Source organism: Hippocampus zosterae, chromosome 15 (genome assembly GCF_025434085.1).
Source record: "Hippocampus zosterae strain Florida chromosome 15, ASM2543408v3, whole genome shotgun sequence".
In the NCBI taxonomy this organism is placed as follows: Eukaryota; Metazoa; Chordata; class Actinopteri; order Syngnathiformes; family Syngnathidae; genus Hippocampus; species Hippocampus zosterae.
Window position 1 is genome coordinate 14,764,426 of NC_067465.1, and position 19,451 is coordinate 14,783,876.

Here is a 19,451-nt window from a genome sequence, read left to right on the forward strand (position 1 = left end):
ATCACGTTTAATCGCTGCTTTAATTTTTTTGAATGCATTCATCTTCAAGTTCCACAGGTGTGACAGTTAAGAATATTCAAATGTGACTTGCCTGTGCACTACGTGGATGGTTATGAAATGGCGACTGTTCGACTTTTGAATAGCCATTCATCCATTTTCATCCATCCATCATTGGTGGCTGATCACAACAGAATGACGCAAGCAATTGAGAGTTTTCAGTGAGCCCAACACGCATGCTTTGGGAATGTGGGCGGACGCCCGAGCAAAGCACGTCAAGAACTTGCAATCTTCACACAGGAAGGCGGGAACCGAAATCCCAAATATGAGGCAGACACGCTAAGCACTAGGTCACAGTGCTGCTTGGCTTTAGAAAAAATGAACTGTTTTGAATTTGAAATGATGTTGGACCTTGGAGGATTCCCTCGATTTTTCTTTCCACTCATGGTGACCATGTTACAAAATGCTGATTGCAAAGAACCGAATCAAAACAATTCCTTGAAGAAAATCGAAAGCCACATTTGGCCAAAGCCCAGCCACTGCCACATGTTCTTCGGCTGAAGCCAACAGCATGAGCCATGTGTAAGTGCACAGAAGGGACTCATCTGTCACTGACCTCGAGGAACATTATCCGCGAGGATGTAAACATATCACCCCCTCGCCGACGCCATGAAATGTTCTCGTGTCAGTTCTTCTAACTGTTGCTAATCTGGGACTCTGACCATGGTGGCTCACAGCGGACTCGTGAGTGTGCAGCCTCAGTATCAGCTTTCATGTAAACACAAGAGCACGACTGGTAGGGCAACCTCACAAATTTCATGAGAGCTACGGACTGACAGCGAAGGGGATGCTTAGCATTTCACATCATTTGGTCAAGTCGTGTATGTGTGTGACTAATTGAGCTTCAAGAAGCGACATGCCATCGCTTGCCTGCTTTACGAGCCTCGCCTATCGAAATCATTTTATCTTTTCCCAGAGAGATCGCCAACTGAGATAAGACAAGATGCCCTATTAAAACCCCGGGCGTGTGGCTTTTAAGTTGCTTTTCACCACTAATCCACAACGGATCTCACCTTTCTCGGGTGACACGCTGCACTACCTTGATGCCTCGGAGCACGCAGGTCCTACCGAGCCACGCCCGGCAATACCGGCGCAGGTCATCCCGGTACAGCAGGTGCAGCTGCACCACGCTGAACATCCCAAAGCTGTCCTGGACCAGCACACAAAGTCTGGAAACAACAAGCATCACACTTGCCGTGATCAGTCATACCGTTAAATAAGTCAATACAAAGGTGTAAGAATGATTTATAAAATACAGAGAATTAAATTGTAGTATTGCATGAGAAATGCTCACGTCATTATCCCAAAACATCCAAATAAGGAAAAGAATCAACACAAGTGAAACAAGTTGTTTTCTTCTCAAGTCATTATGTGAATAAAGTCTTCATATTAGAAGAAATATATTGTAATAATATGCAAGTAAATTATGACATCGAAGTTTTATTACACCAAAAGTCAAAATACGCGAAAGAGAAAAAAAAAATCAGATATCTGAACCAAGTCTGTAATATCAGACAAATAAAAAAAGTAGTACAGTGGGGATAAGAATGAGATTAAACATCAAAAACTATTAAAAAAACAGTAATCGACATTAAATCGGGGAGAAAATGGGAGGAACAGAAAGCAAAATAAAATCTGCTAATATACGACTGCAGGCGCTGAACCGCGAAAGCAAGGATCCACTGTATAGTAACACTATGACTTTATTCGCATCATCTTCCAGCTTTTATATCATGATTATTAAAAAAAAACATTAGCACTCACACAAAATGATAATTTGAAAAAAGTGAATAAAGTTGTATTGTTCACCGCACTGAGAAGAAAATTATGCTGTGAACACAGTTGTAATGTACGTAAAGTCACTATATCACACGAAGAAAGTTTCATTAAAGTAACAAAACAGAATACAGTCACGTACGAAAAAATATGTGAATCAAGTGATCATATTACACCTCATGTCAGATGAGGGGAAAAAAATGCATACAAACGTGCACTTTTCGTGAAATACAAGAATTATGTCGCAAGTTCATAAAATGCTGACAATCGTGGCACAATTACAAGTTTTTCCTCTGGGTGTCGGAGTTCATGTAATACAAATGTTAAAAATATTGCTCTCTGCCTTCGAGGCTTTTTATCAACATTCCACTGAAAGGCTCATACTTTCCAATGTCAACTTAAAAGTTTGAGCATGTGCAGACGTCCTAAGAGCACCCTTATTATGTAGCGATTCCTCGCAGAGTGCTAAACCAGGTTCCATTCTGAGAATCACAAGCCACAAAAAATTATATATATATATATATATATATATATATATATATATATATATATATATATATATATATATATATTCTAGTTAGCAGCAACACTGCAAAGCAAGAGGTGTCTCGAGTGTTTGTGATGGCGCTGGCTGGTTTGACAGGCTGCTGCTGACAGAAAGGACCTTTGCCCTAAAAACACACAAGTGCGGCGCAAATCACGGGATGGAACCGCGACAGGCCATCGGTATCTATCTCTGGCAGTCAAGTCCAGACACATGCTCGCCGCACCAGCTCGCAGGAGTAAACAGTGGAGGTTAAATCCCCCGCTGAGACAAGTGAGGGAATGGGAGTAGGCGGGAGAAGAGCGCAGGGAAAAAAGGGAGGGAGGGCCATCAGAGCGCCAGTCATGTATGTGCATGCTTGCGGGAAAAAAAATAAAAAAAATTCCAGGCACTGGGAAAGTTTAGAGATGGTTTTCAACCACCTGACTGGGACTATAAGCGTGCACGTTGATCAACTTGAGGTCGGTCCTGTGTTTGTTCATCTCGAAATAGATGTCAAAACAAGATTCTCAGCATGGGCTCGTCATGCTGGACGCCAGTGTCCCAAACGAGGTTGTTCCCAATTGTTTGCATTCATCTAACATGCAAATTCATCTTCGAAAAAACAAAACCAAAACAAAAAGGAACCACATATGGATTGACTGGTCGCTCATCGCAGAGTGAACAGAACACACCCAGTCTGGGACTCATTTTCAGAAATGTGTCACCAACAGAACACGGTTCATACCACAAAGTCTCAAGCGTCAGGATCATTTCTGGTCATTCCAAAACATCAAAATGCTCACATTTTACCCGTCAGATGCTGATAAATGATTCAAGTAGTGATGAGCGAATGTTTTGTTGTGGTCAAAAGAAAAGGAACATTTTGTTCCTCGTAAAACAATTGCTGAGCTAATGCTTCGAGGAAACATCTTCCAGAAAATTGACTAAGTGCTTGTACACAAATAGTTAGGACTGCAGTGGCTGGCCAAGCATTAAAATTAAACAGCCGAGTAAATCCTTTGTGATCGGCCTATTTCTGAAAATCAAGAAAACATTCTGTACTTGAACCACGTACTTATTCAGTAGCGGGGTTCATTCAAACTAGGGATGGGCCAGTACAGATACCAGGTATCGGTATGGGGCCGATACCAGCCGCATTTTCAGCTAGCGGGTCCTTATGGAGGGTGTCGATGCCAGCCAGTCATAGTAAAGGCCCGCCCAAAATCAGGCATTTAGTAAGACCTGCTCAGCAGTAGTTGGCGTCACAATTGATGAGAATTTGACCTCTACATTTGTGGCACTTTTGCGGTTGCGCTTTCAATTGTACGCCTTGAACGACCAAAAAATTAACAGGGCTCAGAGGAATTAATGTCATTGTTAATGCAAGATTATATTAGAAACAGAAGTTGAAACCTGTTCTTTTTTATTTTCTCTAAATAATCCTCCCAAAGAAATATCAACAGTATATGCCGCTTGCTGTTGGAGCCAAATGTGGTCAAAACAAATATTCAGATTTTGCTCTTGCAGCAACTTGTCTCAACTTGAGTCCCCACCCCTCCCCCATAAAGAAAAGTGAAATATCTGATCTAGCACTTGACAGATAACAAATAGGGTGGTTGTACCAGCTTGACACACACAAGAACCCTCCTCCCTCTGGCCGTTCACCCCCCTGCCCCAGCCTCCCCACCCCACTTCCTCATCGCGAGACCCCTCACTCTTTCAGTCACAGGCTGTTTTGAGGAATTTGTTATTGTGCGCAAGCACAGAATTCGTAGCAGAACAACTTTGCTTCCAGGAACTACGATCCACTTAGTCTGTTTGCGCACACTGAAACACACACACACACACACACACACACACACACGCACACACGCACACGCACGCACACACGCACACACACAGACACGCACACAGTCTAAGAAAGCACATGCACTTCACTTGGCAACGTGCTAAGTCACTGACCCACGCATTAAGAATATAGCAGAGGCCTCACTCGTGTGTGTGTGTGTGTGGGGGGGGGGGGGGGGGAGTGCAGGCGGGAATCCTTTCTGCGAGCTGTCCACCAATCGGTGCAAGGAGGCTGATAAACATGGCTGAAACAGGATCCGCGCAGCACATTGTGTTCCTTCACGGCCGCAGAAAATAAAGACTCTTCTCACTTCCTGCAAACAGTTAATCTTCTTGTTTATTCTACTCCAAATTTACAGGAACTTGACATCTTCTCCAGGCATAAATATCGCCCTCATCGTGCCTCTCCTGGGTGTGTTAACAACAAAAGTATCAAAACATGGTGAGCGCAGAAGTGAGTCATTGAGGCTAGGGAGCTGACATGAGAGGCACAAAGTGTCCTTGTCGTCACCCAGAGCGGGACCACCAGGATGCTGGTTAAACACCCCCCACTCCCCCTTCACCAGCATCCTGGAAAACTACTCAGGGAAAGACAATGAACCATGAAATTATTTGCACACTATCTATTGATGCGCATCATTATTTGGTGACATGCTCAATAAGACTAACTATTCTCGCTGCTGTGCCCATTCACATCTGCATCAATTCTACAGCTTAGTAGAGCCGCAAATATTGAATACATTATTACCTTTTTACGCTGCTTTTTTGGTACTCATTCATGTACAGTTTGATATATAGTCGACCCCAGCTAATAGTGGCAATCAAGGCAAGGCCGAACTGCGACTCGTGAAAATCTGCGTCTTCCACAACAACAAAAAAAGAAATAGAACAAAACAAACAAACACAACCAAACAGACATATTTGAAACGATTTTCTTTTAAGTTTTAAACAAAAAAAAACAATCAGCGAATATAAGAACCTCATCCACTTTCATAAAGATGTATTGACATTTGGACTGCAGCATGAAATGGTGATAGCTATTGCAGCTGTTCACAGGCATGAGCATGGTTAGTTCTGTTTAGCCACAACTGCTTGAATAGAGTCTAGACCAGGAGTGCCCATTACATCGATCGCAATCGACCAGGAGATCAAGGACTGGTCCCAAGTGGATCCGAGGGGTGAAGAGGGAAAAAAACCAAACATTTGTGTCTCTGTGCATGTTAGTCATATATTTTTTTCAGTGATTTCACACTGCAGCCTAATCATTCTATCAGTCACACTTTCACAAAAAGTATTTTTAAAAGAAAACTAAATAAAGCAGGTCATCTTTAACCTACGGTGGCGTATGACCTGCGTCACAGGAAGTTGTTAGCGCACAGCAGTCTGCAGTTGCAGCTTGTGACCAGAGTTGTTGTGCTATATCTTTTATCGTTTGCATTATTCTCATTCAGATTTTGTTTTGTACAATTCACCGAGGGGATGGGCAAAAAATGGGAATCTGGAGGGCCGAGAGACGCATTTTAAAACGGTACGCGTGAGCTACGATCGATAACAGGCTGCCTACGTGCATCGCATGCCTCAGCGTCTGGCTGTTGCTCTTCATGGCATGCGTGTGTACCTGCGTGCGCGGCAACGGGTCGATCACGGGAGGTTGGCTGATCAAAAAGTAGATCGTCGGTCAAAAAAAGCCACAACACACCGAGTGGTTGGAGTCACGGCGTCCCATTAAGCTACACGACGAGACAATTTAGACAATTTATCCATTGTTTGTGCTGAGTACTGAAACAACAATGTCACTCTGTCCGGGTGGAAAATGTAATCCTGCGGAATATTCCCCGTTTTAAATAAATGTACCTGCAGTCTGGTTATATGTTGTTTTCTGTAACCGTAACGGAATACAGCAGTTTTTAAAAAAATTCTGAATATGTAACATGCAACATTTACTCCATTACACCCCACACGCCTGTCTATTCTGTTTAGAGCCAAAGTGGCTGCTTTTTCAGCAAGAAACTGACTTAATTAGGAAAGAAAGGGAAGAAGTGCAGGTCAATATATAGTACGTTGGCAAATATGTAACAATGAGTAGGCTGAGAAATATCCTGAAGACATTATCAGTAAGCCCCACCTCCATCCCGTAACTAGTAACTCAACCTGTTGAATGTGGTTAAGTAGAGAGGCGTGAAAAAGAAGGGAGAGCGTGTTTCCGGCCAAGAGGAGGGAAGGGGAACGGGGAGGGGGGGTTGTTTACCAGCCACAGAGGAAGAAGCATGGCAGGCGTGTGGGTCGGATTACAACCTTAAAACAGGCTCGAAGCGTGTCAGCTGACCAGCCGTCATCGCGTGGCAGTGGCCGCTACACACGCCTGGCCGGCCCTGTTCCGACCAAGCCCAAAGCCCTTATTTTATTACTCAGCACAGGACAAAAAAAAACAAAAAAACACACGAGTATAGGGCCACGAAAGTAAAGGTCACAAGTCGCAGTGAATCGCTTGATTTCAATAAGCTCATCCACTAATTTATTAACTACAACACCACTGCTGTGTCTCATTTCAATGTCACAAGAGGTTTTAAACAGCCTGCACAGGACTTTGGACCGGTTTTACTTTGTGTTTCAACTATGAAACTTTAATTGGCCACTCAGACCCACTGCCCACCATTGGCCAGACTATTGTGAGTGTTAAATAACAAAGGCCTTATAATTCATATTTGTACAGAGGTCCTTGGTTTATTATGGCCATAACTTGTGAGTTGTACAGAAGTTAGAACTTACTGTTAACTACTGCTAACACTATTGCTGGGTAATTCCAACAATCTCAAGATACGCATTGTATCATGATACAGGGGTCGCAACACGATATAATCGCAATATATGTGTGACCTGATACTTAGGATTCAAGGCGATACATATCCCAATATTTTAGATTACATATATTTTTGAGTCATCTGTATTCCTAAATTACAATTTTATTATGTTGGATGCAAAAATGCCTTCTTCTCCTACTGTTAGCAGCGCTCCCGGTTTACCACCAGTGGCATGACTCGTCGAAATGTAGATGCACTGCACAGCAAAGAGCAGTTTTCAGGGACACCTTGGTAAACTTTATGAATGAATGTGCATTACCAATTTTGATGCCTCAGAAACGTGGATTATAAAGAGGTCCGGAATCATATATTCCCATATCGATTTTGTTAGCACAGAAGTAAAGCCATAATTCCATTAAATGTTTGTAAGAAAAACTCTTCTCGCCCATACATATAAAACAATGAAAAAAAACTCAATAAAGTGTTAATTAAGCATGTCTTCTTAAAAAAGAAAAGAAAAACAAAAACAATTTTTTGGGCGAAAATACATATTTTCATGTATAAATATCCATCCATCCATTTTCTGAACCTCTTTGTCCTAACAAGGGTCACAGGGGGTGCTGGGGCCTATGCCAGCAGTCTTCGGGCAGTAGGCGGGGAACACTCTGAACTGGTTGCCAGTCGATCGCACACAGACAATCATCCGCGGACACTTTCACACCTAGGGATAATTTAGAGTGTTCAATCAGCCTGCCATGCATGTTTTTGGAATGTGGGAGAAAACCAGAGTACCCAGAGAAAACCCATGCAGGTCCAGGTAGAACATGCAAGCTCCACACAGGAACGCCGGAGCCGGGATCAAACCAACGACCTCTGCACTGTGAGGTTGACACGCTAACCACTGAACCACCGGGCCGGGCCACCCATATATAATTATTTGGAGAACAAAAAAACATGCCAAACTTATTGGCAACACATGGAATCGACAAAAAGGAAGGAAATACTGCTAGCGCCTCCAATGAAATATGTGCAGTGCCCCAGCGCCGTCCAGTTTTGTATTTTGCATTGAACCACAAACAACATGGTGTGATTGTCACAGAGGAGACATGGAGTACTGTAATAGCCAGTAAACTCTCTGCTCCATTCACAACAGCGGGAGGAAACTGGAGCGCTTCAACTGCCAGAAAAATGGGTGAATACAATGAGAGAGGTACCTTTAAAGTTCTGGGAAACAGTGGTGGGTGGTTCAAACAAGCAAGGCTGTGTGTCACTTTGCAACGGATGTAGTCACTACAACAGCAAAATTAGCTCCATGCACGTACACAGCGTGTGGTCCTATCTATTGCGGGCAATATGGTTAGGTTTGGATGCAGCTTTTTCTAATATTTGAAATTCAACAGCGTTTTATGCTACCACAGATTTTCCCAGCGATTTGTGTGGTGCGACTTTTTACTTTGGGCTGAAGACAGAAGAAGTGGCAACACAAATCATGTCAGGAAAAAAAAAACACATGGCAGAACGTGCTGCAGGCATGACCAACTGTTTCACAAGTATTATATTTCTGATTTTAATCTGTGTGACATTTTATTCTAAAGTCGGATTGGACCATAATTCAATATCAAGATGTATCGCGATAAGACACGTGATCGACATCAATAGAAAATGCCTTTGATAAAATGTTCGCAAGCAAACCCCAGCTACGGCATTGTCATGTGCAGTCGCCTCCAGACACATAGAAGATGCAGCATACTCACGCAGAACAGACAAAGACAAAGGCATAATTTGGTTCAAATAAATGACCAGTCGACCAGTAAAACTCTTGCACACAAACCCGATTTAAACCCCTCCAGATGGAGACGTGGTGTAAAAGTGTAGTTCTCTGTCTTTGACACACTAGCGCCAGTGTTCGCCATGTCAGACCCTTGGCATCGCACTCTAGTCAGAATAAGACAATTAAAATATGAAGACAATGTTTAAAAAGACATTTATTTCATCTTTATGTGCAGCAATTTTTTTTTACTTTTTCATAATTGCGTTGATTTATTCAATTAATATTTTTAAATATCAATATGTATTGACATCAACCAATATGGAATACTTATACTGTACTATGATATATTTTTCGGTCATATCTCGCCCAACCCGGGGGGTTGGCAACACGCGGCTCTTGAGCCGCATGCGGCTCTTTAGCGCCCCCCCCAACCCCCCCCCCCCGTGGCTCCCTAGAGCTTTTACAACGTTTTTGGAAAATGGAAAAAGACGGGAGGGGGAAAAATCTATATATATATATAGATAGATATATATATCTATATATATATCTATCTATATATATATATATATAGTTTCTGTCAGAAGACAAACATGACACAAACATTATTAACGTTTTCCGATGCTGTAAAAATGTGTCGAATAAATATTAAATGTCAACATTTCGTCAATGAATATTTGTAGCCTGCGACACACATTTCTATTAGGGATGTCAGACAGGGGCTGTTGTAAAAAAACAGCTGCCTTTCACGAACAATTCACAGAGGGTACCAGCTAAGAATGGGAATCTGGGCGGCAAAGAGAAGCATTTTTAAACGGTGCACGTGAGCTACGATAGCACGCTGCGAACGTGCTTCCCGCGCCTCGTTCATCTTAGCGGCCGTTCTGGTTGTTGCTCTTTACGGCATGCGTGTGTAAGTGCGTGCGTATGTGCACGTGTGCGGTAATGGGTCGATCGCGGGATGTTGGTTGTTCGAAAAGTAGATCTTCCATCAAAACTGTTTGGGCATCCCTCCACTACAGGATGAAGTGCAGGGGGAAAAAAAATTTTAATCATGAATGCTCATGTATTTGTAGCAAACTTAGTCATGTTGATATTAGGCTAATATCACTCATCGATACATACAGCATGTGTTGCCTTCATTATAAGGCTTTGTATTTTTTGCGGCTCCAGATATATTTGTTTTTGTTTATTTTGGTCCAATATGGCTCTTTCAACATTTTGGGTTGCCGACCCCTGGCCCAACCCTTTACGGCAGCCGGATCTCGCCGTGTTACCTGGATACATTACACGACCCTGCATTTGTGATTGTCCCTTAAATCTGCGATTCAAACTTCGAATCGTAGCAAAATTAGTTGCAGATGGTCGGCCACAAATGAAAACTAATTACAGCCCCGTTGCTCAGTGCATGGCGGACCTTACGCATCCTATTCAATTCTATTCACTTCAGTCTGAGTTGACCGAGCATGGTTGAACAATGGTACAGTATCACAAACACCTGGAATAGGCACAGTGGGATCAAATGTGGTTGATTATCATTGTGTATACCTATTTTGGTTTTGTGGTGTTGGAGTGTATCAATCAACGTTTGGAGGCGGCCACAGCTGTCATTAGCGTGGCACCCTTTCACACACACACTATATGTTGTTTTTGCCAAATTAAGGTAACGGTTACAAACCTGTTCCAGCCAGCAAGTGGGCAGCAGTTCAACCCTGGCATGCTGGTGCATGAGATTCCAAAAGATCACTATGGCTCCATTTATTTATTTTTTTGATGGAGAATTTGGCACGTGTCAGTCGCAGTGTGGCTGGATTCAATAAGACAATGTTTGTGTCCTTTTGTCAAGCAACGGCATATGGCTACAGTGTGCACGCTTTGTTTGGCCTTCTGGGAGGCGAACAATAGCCTGACCACTGAGACACATTGTGCCACCAAGGAGTCCTCCACACTGTGGTCCCGAAAGCATCCCAAAACACATAAAATATGAAATGTGTTCCAGATTTTTCTGGTGAAAAAACTAAAGGCCTGGATATGTGTGTGTGTGGGGGTGGGGTGGTGAGACAGTACCTGCGTTTGCCTTGTTCAAGAGGAGGGGCAGCGGAGGAGGTCTTGGAGCGCAGTCTGATGCTAGCGATGGATGCAGAAGGCGCGGGGATGGAGTAGACCCTCTGGACCACCACCACATGCTGGGCCACAGAACCAGTCTGGCCCAGGCCCGCTATCCCTTCCAAGAGAGAATGGCATTGCGTTGCCAGGACAGCTGAGCTCCTCTTGCTGGAACCATCACAGGCAGCTGCCTGAAAAAAAACAGAGAAGTTGGAATGTATTGACATCTTCAGCACAATTGGCTTAGAAATTCACCAAAAGCCTGAAGAGGGACCGACATCATTCATTGTTACATGTACCTGTTCGTTATCCATTTCCTCTGCGACACCGCAAACCTCCAGCGTTCCAAACGTCTGACATAGAGGGTACGGTACGAGCCGTTTGGCCTCAAACTGGCCTCTGGGTGGCGCAGAGTTGACTTTCTGGCTGAAGTGTGTGTTTAGAATAATATCATAGCCTGAGCTTTCCACAGAGAGACGTTGCCTGCAAAGAAATGAGTGAGGTTTACCAGTCAAAATATATATGTATAAAAATCAACAAGAGGGAATAAGACTGTTGGAACGTTGGAGTTTCATGTCATACTGTGATATATGAGCTCTACAAGGAAAGTTAGAATGCACAACAGATGTATGCTTCTCACCCATACGCTTTATACGGCGCAAAGCCTGTTTATTTTCTTTTGGAACAATGCTCCATTGGTGAGGAACATGTATTTGTGGGATGAGCCGCACAACTCAGACCCTTAAAACGTGCGATAAATCTTCTTTGTTGGTGTCGACTTGTTCGGTGTTAGTAAAAAGGATGAAGCAAGATTTGGTTCTGACAATTGTGCAACTTATTATTTTCGGGCCTGAAGACAGCTGGGATAGGCTCCAAGCACCGCCCGCGACCCTTGTGAGGATAAAGCGGATCGGAAAATGGATGGATGAATGTTCAAGAAAGTCAGTATCCTATGGTCAGGCACTGTTTCGGGACAGCATTGGGCTAAAATGACACCTTCTACCTGACACCTTCTCCTAATGCTGATCTCACACTGTAATGGAATACTATGCCACTCCAGGAAAAATCCAAAAACATTGAGGTCAAATTCGTTGATAGAAATGCACAAACTAGATGTTACATGTTGGCTACGCTCTACTAGGTGTGGCTGTCACCAACTACAACTGTAAATGCAATCGGGCACAGCTACATTCAAAAGCCCTGCGGATGTGACATCATCAGAAAAAAACATCCACGCCTGTCGCAAGTGGGCAGGCTGACTGTTAGCCGATGACACGAGAATGAATCTGTACGCTTTTCTTTGCCTTTACTTTTGCATTCAATTTGTGTGTATGTGCCATAGTGGACGTTCGAAAATGATTTCTAAAAACAAATACAAGCCAAACTTTTCGGGGTTGGCCGTGTGCATCTAAACCTGAAAGAGTGAGTGAGCAGCACCTCTCCCGAGTATTAAAGGAACTTGAAAAACAGCCCTGATAATTACACAGCACATTGTTTATAGTAGTACTGATTTACGACTAAGTCTTTCCACATGTGACATGAAGAATAGAATGGTGGATTATTGCTGAGTCAGCGCCAAGTGGACTCTGTGACTGGATCTGGCATGCGTGTTGCAGCATGTCTCTGACGTGGGTGCGAATGAAACAGCAAGACGACGTGCACATACAAAGAGGTTTGTTTAGATGTGCACCACTGGAAAATATTATTCTCAAATCAGAACCGGAATTGTGATTTGTGTTTATTATTTTTTTTCTTCCCCAAATGTAATCTTCGATACAGTGCTATTGTCCTTGATTGATTCCAAATTCACCCTGGCAATGCATGCCGCAAAGTACAACAAATGACATTCAACACTTTAGGCATGTTCTGTATGCACCATTTAAAGGATCTTTTCTTGCACAGCATACTGTATCATCCACGGTATACACTTGGGCATAGGCCAGAGTTAATTCGTGCTACAATTAAAAGAGAGCAATACAGCGTTTGGCAGGCCACCAAGCATGATGCTTTGACTCACAAATGACTTTGCGCGATTGTCCGAAAAGGAATGATAAAAGTCGTTCAAGTCACATGGTTGTTGATTTGTGCCCAAACAGGTAACACTTCGGGGGAGGGAAAGAGATGTGATGGGAGGAGCGGGACAAGGTTAACAATGTATTTATTTTGATTTTGATTTCCTACATTTCAATTTTCTTTTAGTGTGTGAAATATAATGAGGATTATTCACAATTACTTTAACAAAAAACATATGTATTGACCTTTGATGATATATTTGTGTTCCAATTATTTATATTAAGGCTACGTGGATACTCAATTTTACGGCTAAATTCAAATTTGTCAGGAAGTTTACTTATTAATTTTTTGGGGACGATTGAAGAGTTCGAAGTACAACTCTGCAGATGTCCTGATTGAAACAACAGGACTGCAAACAGACAGGTAGTTTAGAAAACCACATTCAGTGTTGCTTAGTTAGTGACTATTTTTAAAAATGTTTTAAAGTGACTAACAAGCTGAATTCCTGCTAAAGAGGAGACCTTAATGTTTTCCGTATGACGAGAAATTAGACTGATGGAAGCCAATCATGGGAGTCAATCTTGCAGACCATTTCCAAAACCATGGGGCCTCTCAGACGGTGCAAAAGCATGAATTTATGTATCTTTGTTCATTCGTGTTTTAAATTTATGATCGGAGGAATGTGATTTTGAGCCGCAAACATTTTTTTTCCTTGCTTCACCTGTACCACTCGACATGGGAAAGGAGCGTGGGAGAGCTGCAGGGGGATGCGCTATTTCACAACAGATTTGCACCAGCCATGCAGTTGGATAGCTCATTTGATGTTAAATTGTTGCACATTTGAAAAGTGACTTGATGAAGGATTGTTTTTATGTACATGTTTTGACAAATTTTGACAAATGATGCCACCCCCACCCCCAAAGAGAAAGCACTTATTTTCTTATCTCTTCAAAGATCATATTGTCCTGCCTCACCACAAAGCCTCATGTTTTGACTCATAACCACACATGAATGACTTTGCATTGTTGTCCGATTAGAAAGCTTAAAATGTGAAAGCTGTTTAATTTCATCCGAACGATTAACCCTTTGGGGGAAACAGCTGTGAGGAACAATTACGGTAAATCATATTATATAATATAATATAATATATATATATATATATATATATATATTAGAGCTGTCAGTTTAGTGCGTTTTTATTGGCATTAATTTAAATGAATTTTAACGGGATTAAAATTTTTCTCGCGATATTAACGCGGCACACGTCGAGAATACACCAGAAACAAATCAACAAGCGCGCTGCAGAAGTCCACGCCCATGTCTGTTTTGCCAGCTACGGCAGCGCGAGACACCGAAAACGGATACTTAAAGAGTTTATGAATGGAAAGTTTACGTTTAAAAAGTTGCCATATTGCTCCACTGACAAGACCAAAGTTATCTGTTCTTCTCTCTCTCTCTCTCTGTATCATACAGGTATACGACGTATGCCACTGACGCGATTGTTACTTGTTTGGAACTATTTTGTGTGGAAGGTGACAGTGTTCTGTGTCCATGTAAATAGAGCGGGTGGAGCTTCTCTGTGTTCGTCTGACAGTGACAGTGCGCTACAGTGGTAGCGACCTAGCGAAAGTAAAATGTATCCAGTGTTGTCGTCGAACCAAGTGTAGTCATTCGAAATGAGGTCTACACAAAACCGTAGAGAGACTTCCGCGCAAGAAGGACCAATACAATGTCTCCAATCAACATAGCCTGACTGTGTTAGGGGGGTGAACCCCCCCTTCCCCTTTCAGAATGGTTTGCCCCTGCAGCACGGGGGAAGTGCGTGTGCTTGTTTGTACGGCCGGCAGTTTCCAATACAGCGGCACATAATGAACAACAACAAAATTGAAAATCGAAATTGTTATTTCAGTAAATATTTGCATTTGGCACATAGAAAACTGATTCATGATTCCATGTTGATGAGAGAGTTAAAATGGGGAAAAAATAGGACAAAAAATGTAAAAGGAAATTCAGAAATGATAAAAAATGTGTGAGCAATCACGATTAATTTTTTTGTTGATTTGAGTTAATTATGACAGTTGCATTTTTAATTAGATTAAATATTTTAATCGTTTGAGAGCTCTAATATATTATATATATATATATATATATATATATATATATATATATATTCATTTATTCATTTTCCGAACGGCCTGATCCTCACTAGGGTCGCGGGAGCCTATCTCAGCTGACTTCGGGCAGTACGCCGGGGGACACTCTGAATCGGTTGCCAGCCAATCGCAGGGCACACAGAGACGAACAACCATCCACGCACACATTCATATTAAAATGTTTTAAAAAATAAATAAAAATACCGGTAATTATATATTATGAAATCATGTAGACAAAGGGGATATTTTCTAGTATGCATTTTCCCCATCAAGGAGGGCTTCTACAGGTTAAAAGAAGCGATATCTCAGACTCTGATCTTTTTTTAATTCATTAAAGGTGACCATTAAGAGCAACCCATAAATTTTTACTGTTTTTTATATTTCTGTTCTTTCAGCCTCATCCAAATTTGTTATGTTATCCGTGAATTAAAATTATTTTGGCCACAATCGAGCAATCATGTTCACTCGCTATATTGACAAACAAGTAACAGCCAAACATTCATCAAAAGTATTTTTGCACCAAAGGTGTATTATAAAAACTACATCAGTGCTCAGCAGAAGATATTTAGCAAACATGGACTTCCGCTGCCTATCCAAAACCCCCTAAAACGGTGCAGTCATTGTATAAGGGGTGTGATTAAGCATGACACCATTTATCATGTTGGCCAAAGATCAGTCATCAGCGCGCACGTGCACTACAGTACGGAACGTACAGTATTGTAAGCGGAACAGGAAGAGGAAGTTGATTCCTCTTTGGGAAGAGGTGAGTGGGCAGCTGACAGGTAAGGAATGGTGTCTGCTGGCGTCACAGCGTGTAGGTGAATAATCCTCGCAGGTATTTCCGTTCCAACCGCAGCCTACTCAGAGGCAGGGTAGGTATGGGCGGAGACATACTACGCACAACAGGATTGATGGGGTGATAAATGCAGCAAGCTTGAAAAGAGCAATTTTACAAGACATTCAGATGCCTTCATTGTGAGGGTTTTTTTCCACTGACAACAACCCTGGTATCCTCATTCTGTACAAAGCATTATTCTATGTCTAAATACGCTTTGGAGAATTTACGGTTCATGTGGAAAAAAAACGTCTTTGGAGCGCGTGAACGGACCAGGATTCTAACATGATTTACAAAAATGAAAAGTGCTGAAGCCACCATGTGTTTCAAATCACTTTCTTTTGGCTCCCTCTCACATTTGCGCTCCCTAAACGCTCCAGAAAATAATCGAGTGTCCCCCCCCCACCCCCCAACTTGCTGGAAATGACCTAACGACTGCCAGGAAGAGGAATGTGAAGCATTCCCTGGAGCTGTCCGTGACGTCAGCACATTGAGGAGGCCCCAGCGCTTCCTCCAGCCTATATATTCCAAAGTGCACTCCCAACTCCCAACAGCTGGAGTCGACCACTGCCTCGCTCCCACTCCAAAACAAGCCTCAAACATACCACGGCCCCCGCCTATCTGGACTCCATGTGAGTGAATGCGAGGCGCATCTGGGCCTTTGGTGCTGATATGGAGACAAACGGGGCAAAAAAAAAGGGAAAAATCAGGCCTTTGTGCTGAAGAGTCACAGCTGTTGTATCTAAGCCTGAATTTGCACTGAAGGTCAATGTGTTCAATTCTGATTAAATGCCTGTATCCAATTTTAGCATTTTAATTTGCATGTACGTATCAAGCAACACATATCCTACACTAACACGTGAAGTGCACCGCATGCGCTGACTCCCAAATTGCACATCAATAACTAACAAGTGTCAACACTGGACTGTGAAAACACAGATGTCAACATTAATACCTGTACACACATACCACAAATCTTAAATGTTGATTGAACGCTCTAAATTGTCCCTAGGTATGACTGAGAGCGCAAATGGTCGTTCGTCCATGTGTGCCCTGCGGTTGGTTGGCAACCAGTTCAGGGTGTACCCCGCCCGCTGATCGAAATCAGCTGGGATAGGCATCAGCACACCTACGACCCACCTGCGACCCTCCCGAGGATATGTGGGTCGGATAAGGTAGGGATGGATGGAAAGCTAATTATTACTTAATGCATCTCAATAATTATTTCAAATCGTGTCACATCTTGAATTTGTGCATAGATTGAAATGGCCCATGGTCGAACAACAGTCCCTGCTCAACACTTCCTGTTCCCCTTTTGTCCGGCATGTTGCTGGGAGTGAACTCTTTTGTTGTGCAATTGCCTCCAAGTGTCTTTTTTTTTTTTTTTGGAACTGCTGCCCAGAAATGAATTTGTCCCGCACGAAAAAAATATCAAAAAGACGGAAATGCAGGAAAGTGGTTTTACTGAACACGCACTTTTCTCTCTCGTTGTTGCATGTTCTTCCTCTTATTTTAGCTCAGAGTGTACTTTCTTCAACTGACACTGTGACCAATTTCATAAATTACGTGTGTACTCGGACGTCAAATGTGTGACTGGCAATACTATGCTAAAGGTCATGCTTCGGATAATGCAATGATTAAAAAAAAAAATAATAATAATTAGATTACACACACACACACAAATAGAAGACATGTTGTGTGCCAGTTTATAGAGAAGCCAAATCTAAGATTTTTAAAGAATTTCTTTTAGAGACATATCAAACTAATTTGAGACCACTTATTTAGTAAATAGGACCATTAGAGTTGGACAGGAATGGCGCATTATCACAATATTTTAAACACAAATCCCATCCATCCATCCATTTTTCCAAACTGCTTAGCCTCACTAGATATCACTAGATAATGATGAGTTCAATGTTGGACAAAAAAACTAGTATCAAATTTAAGAATAAAACTCTTTAATATAAGTTAAAGTATTATGATGGCACTTGCACATTATCAGCTCTATTTGTAGAGACACACACTTGAGTGCAGTGTGTGTCGGGTAGTGCAAAGGTTCAGCTTCAGGCTAACGTTGTTACGTTTTGAGTGATTGTTTTTGTCCTTTCTAGCAGTGTATCTTCAAATGCTACCAATGAGTGGTTTCGCCCAGGGACTGCTATTTGAAAACTATACTTTTAAGTAGCATTTCATCAAGTTGAAATGCAAACACAAGCCAATTACGTATCAAGTACTGGAAAAGTGCACTTTAATAATGTTGCTGTTGTTCTTGTTTTTCAATTGAGCTCTTTGAGAGGTTGAACCTGTGGCTTAAGTGTTTATTGCTGTGCATGTTATAACTCGTTAGAGTCTTGATGTATGAGGCTTTTATTTGAGTGATTCATTAATTTTCTGCCGGCATAAGTAAATGGTTTGGATTTATTCCATTAGCTCTTTGGCATAAGGCACGTTGGGAGCATTGCCTGTAAACAGATTTGGACATTTTCATATTGCGACACCTGTAAACGTCCACTACTGCAATAGCATCGGCAATTACATCTAGCCTTAGTCGGAAGTCACTAACCTTTTTGAACCCGAGTGCTCCTGCTTGGGAAGAGATTGAAGCCACGGGTTGATGCCACTTTGATACGCACTTTGGAAATGTATTCAAATGGCCATGAAAAATGCTATTTAATTGGTTGATATTAGCTCTTTCAAAATGATCAAAAATCAGCAAAACCAAAAATGTCTGATGATTTGTATTTAGTTTTTTGAAAAATATATATTTTGTACACATTAAAGATCAGGAGGTTCAAACATTAACCCAAAATAGGAGAACAATCGGCCAATGGTGTGAAGACATTGATCATGTAAATGATTCCTCATAATAATTAGGAAACAGATACAGAAATATCAATATGCAACATTTTATTTTTGTAACTATCCGCCCGTGTTCATATTTTTAAATGATCACTACTACAATGTGCGTGGGAAATCACAATTGCCTCATCACTGGTGAGCTGTTTTGAGAACAGGGCTGAGGCTTGCATCATGTGGCCCTTGGGTGCAACCTGGTGCAGAATGTTTGCAGAAAGCGGTCAGTGAAATAATGCAAGGAAGAGTCAGCTCAGGCAAACTAAATGCTTGGTAACGTTGAATATTTGGATTTGTTCATGTATTATTGTTAACTTTTTTTTTTTTTAACGTTGAATTTGGGCGTCTGCCCATGTGCGTTGTTTCACACATTTGTCAATGATATGTACTTGAAATGTACATGGAAATACCCCCCCCCCCAAACAAAAAATCTGATATTGTCTATGCATTAAATTAAAACTGGCATACTGTAGAAATCCAGCCTGAGAGTCCTTTTATGGGTGAGGCGTTTATTTTAATGACTTGTTTATTTCAATGCTGGCACGAGTGAACTGTTTTGATGCATTTTGTGTAACCTCCTCTTGCACTTGAGAAACAATAACAACCGGCCCTGGTCCTTAACCTACCGGTAATTGGAATGGAACACTGTTATACATGTCTAATATAAGGCTGCAAATAGGCAATTAATACAGAAAGGCCAGTGGTGGACTCGGCA

General features: G+C 42.0%; 1 protein-coding gene across 3 annotated transcripts in view; it reads right to left on the reverse strand.

Moving 5' to 3' along the window:
* The window catches only part of spidr (scaffold protein involved in DNA repair), a 42,281-nt gene that overhangs the window by 12,362 nt on the left and 10,468 nt on the right, over positions 1 to 19,451 (reverse strand). For all 3 annotated transcript variants that reach the window (XR_007967148.1, XM_052088420.1, XM_052088421.1), the window contains exons 9-11: positions 11,182 to 11,365; positions 10,844 to 11,073; positions 1,071 to 1,226 (exon numbers count right to left, since the gene is read on the reverse strand). Coding sequence is in view for 2 of the 3 variants with exons in the window: in XM_052088420.1 (XP_051944380.1) it covers positions 1,071 to 1,226; positions 10,844 to 11,073; positions 11,182 to 11,365 (570 nt within the window). In the remaining variant the exon portion in view is untranslated. The remainder of the gene's footprint in view (positions 1 to 1,070; positions 1,227 to 10,843; positions 11,074 to 11,181; positions 11,366 to 19,451) is intronic.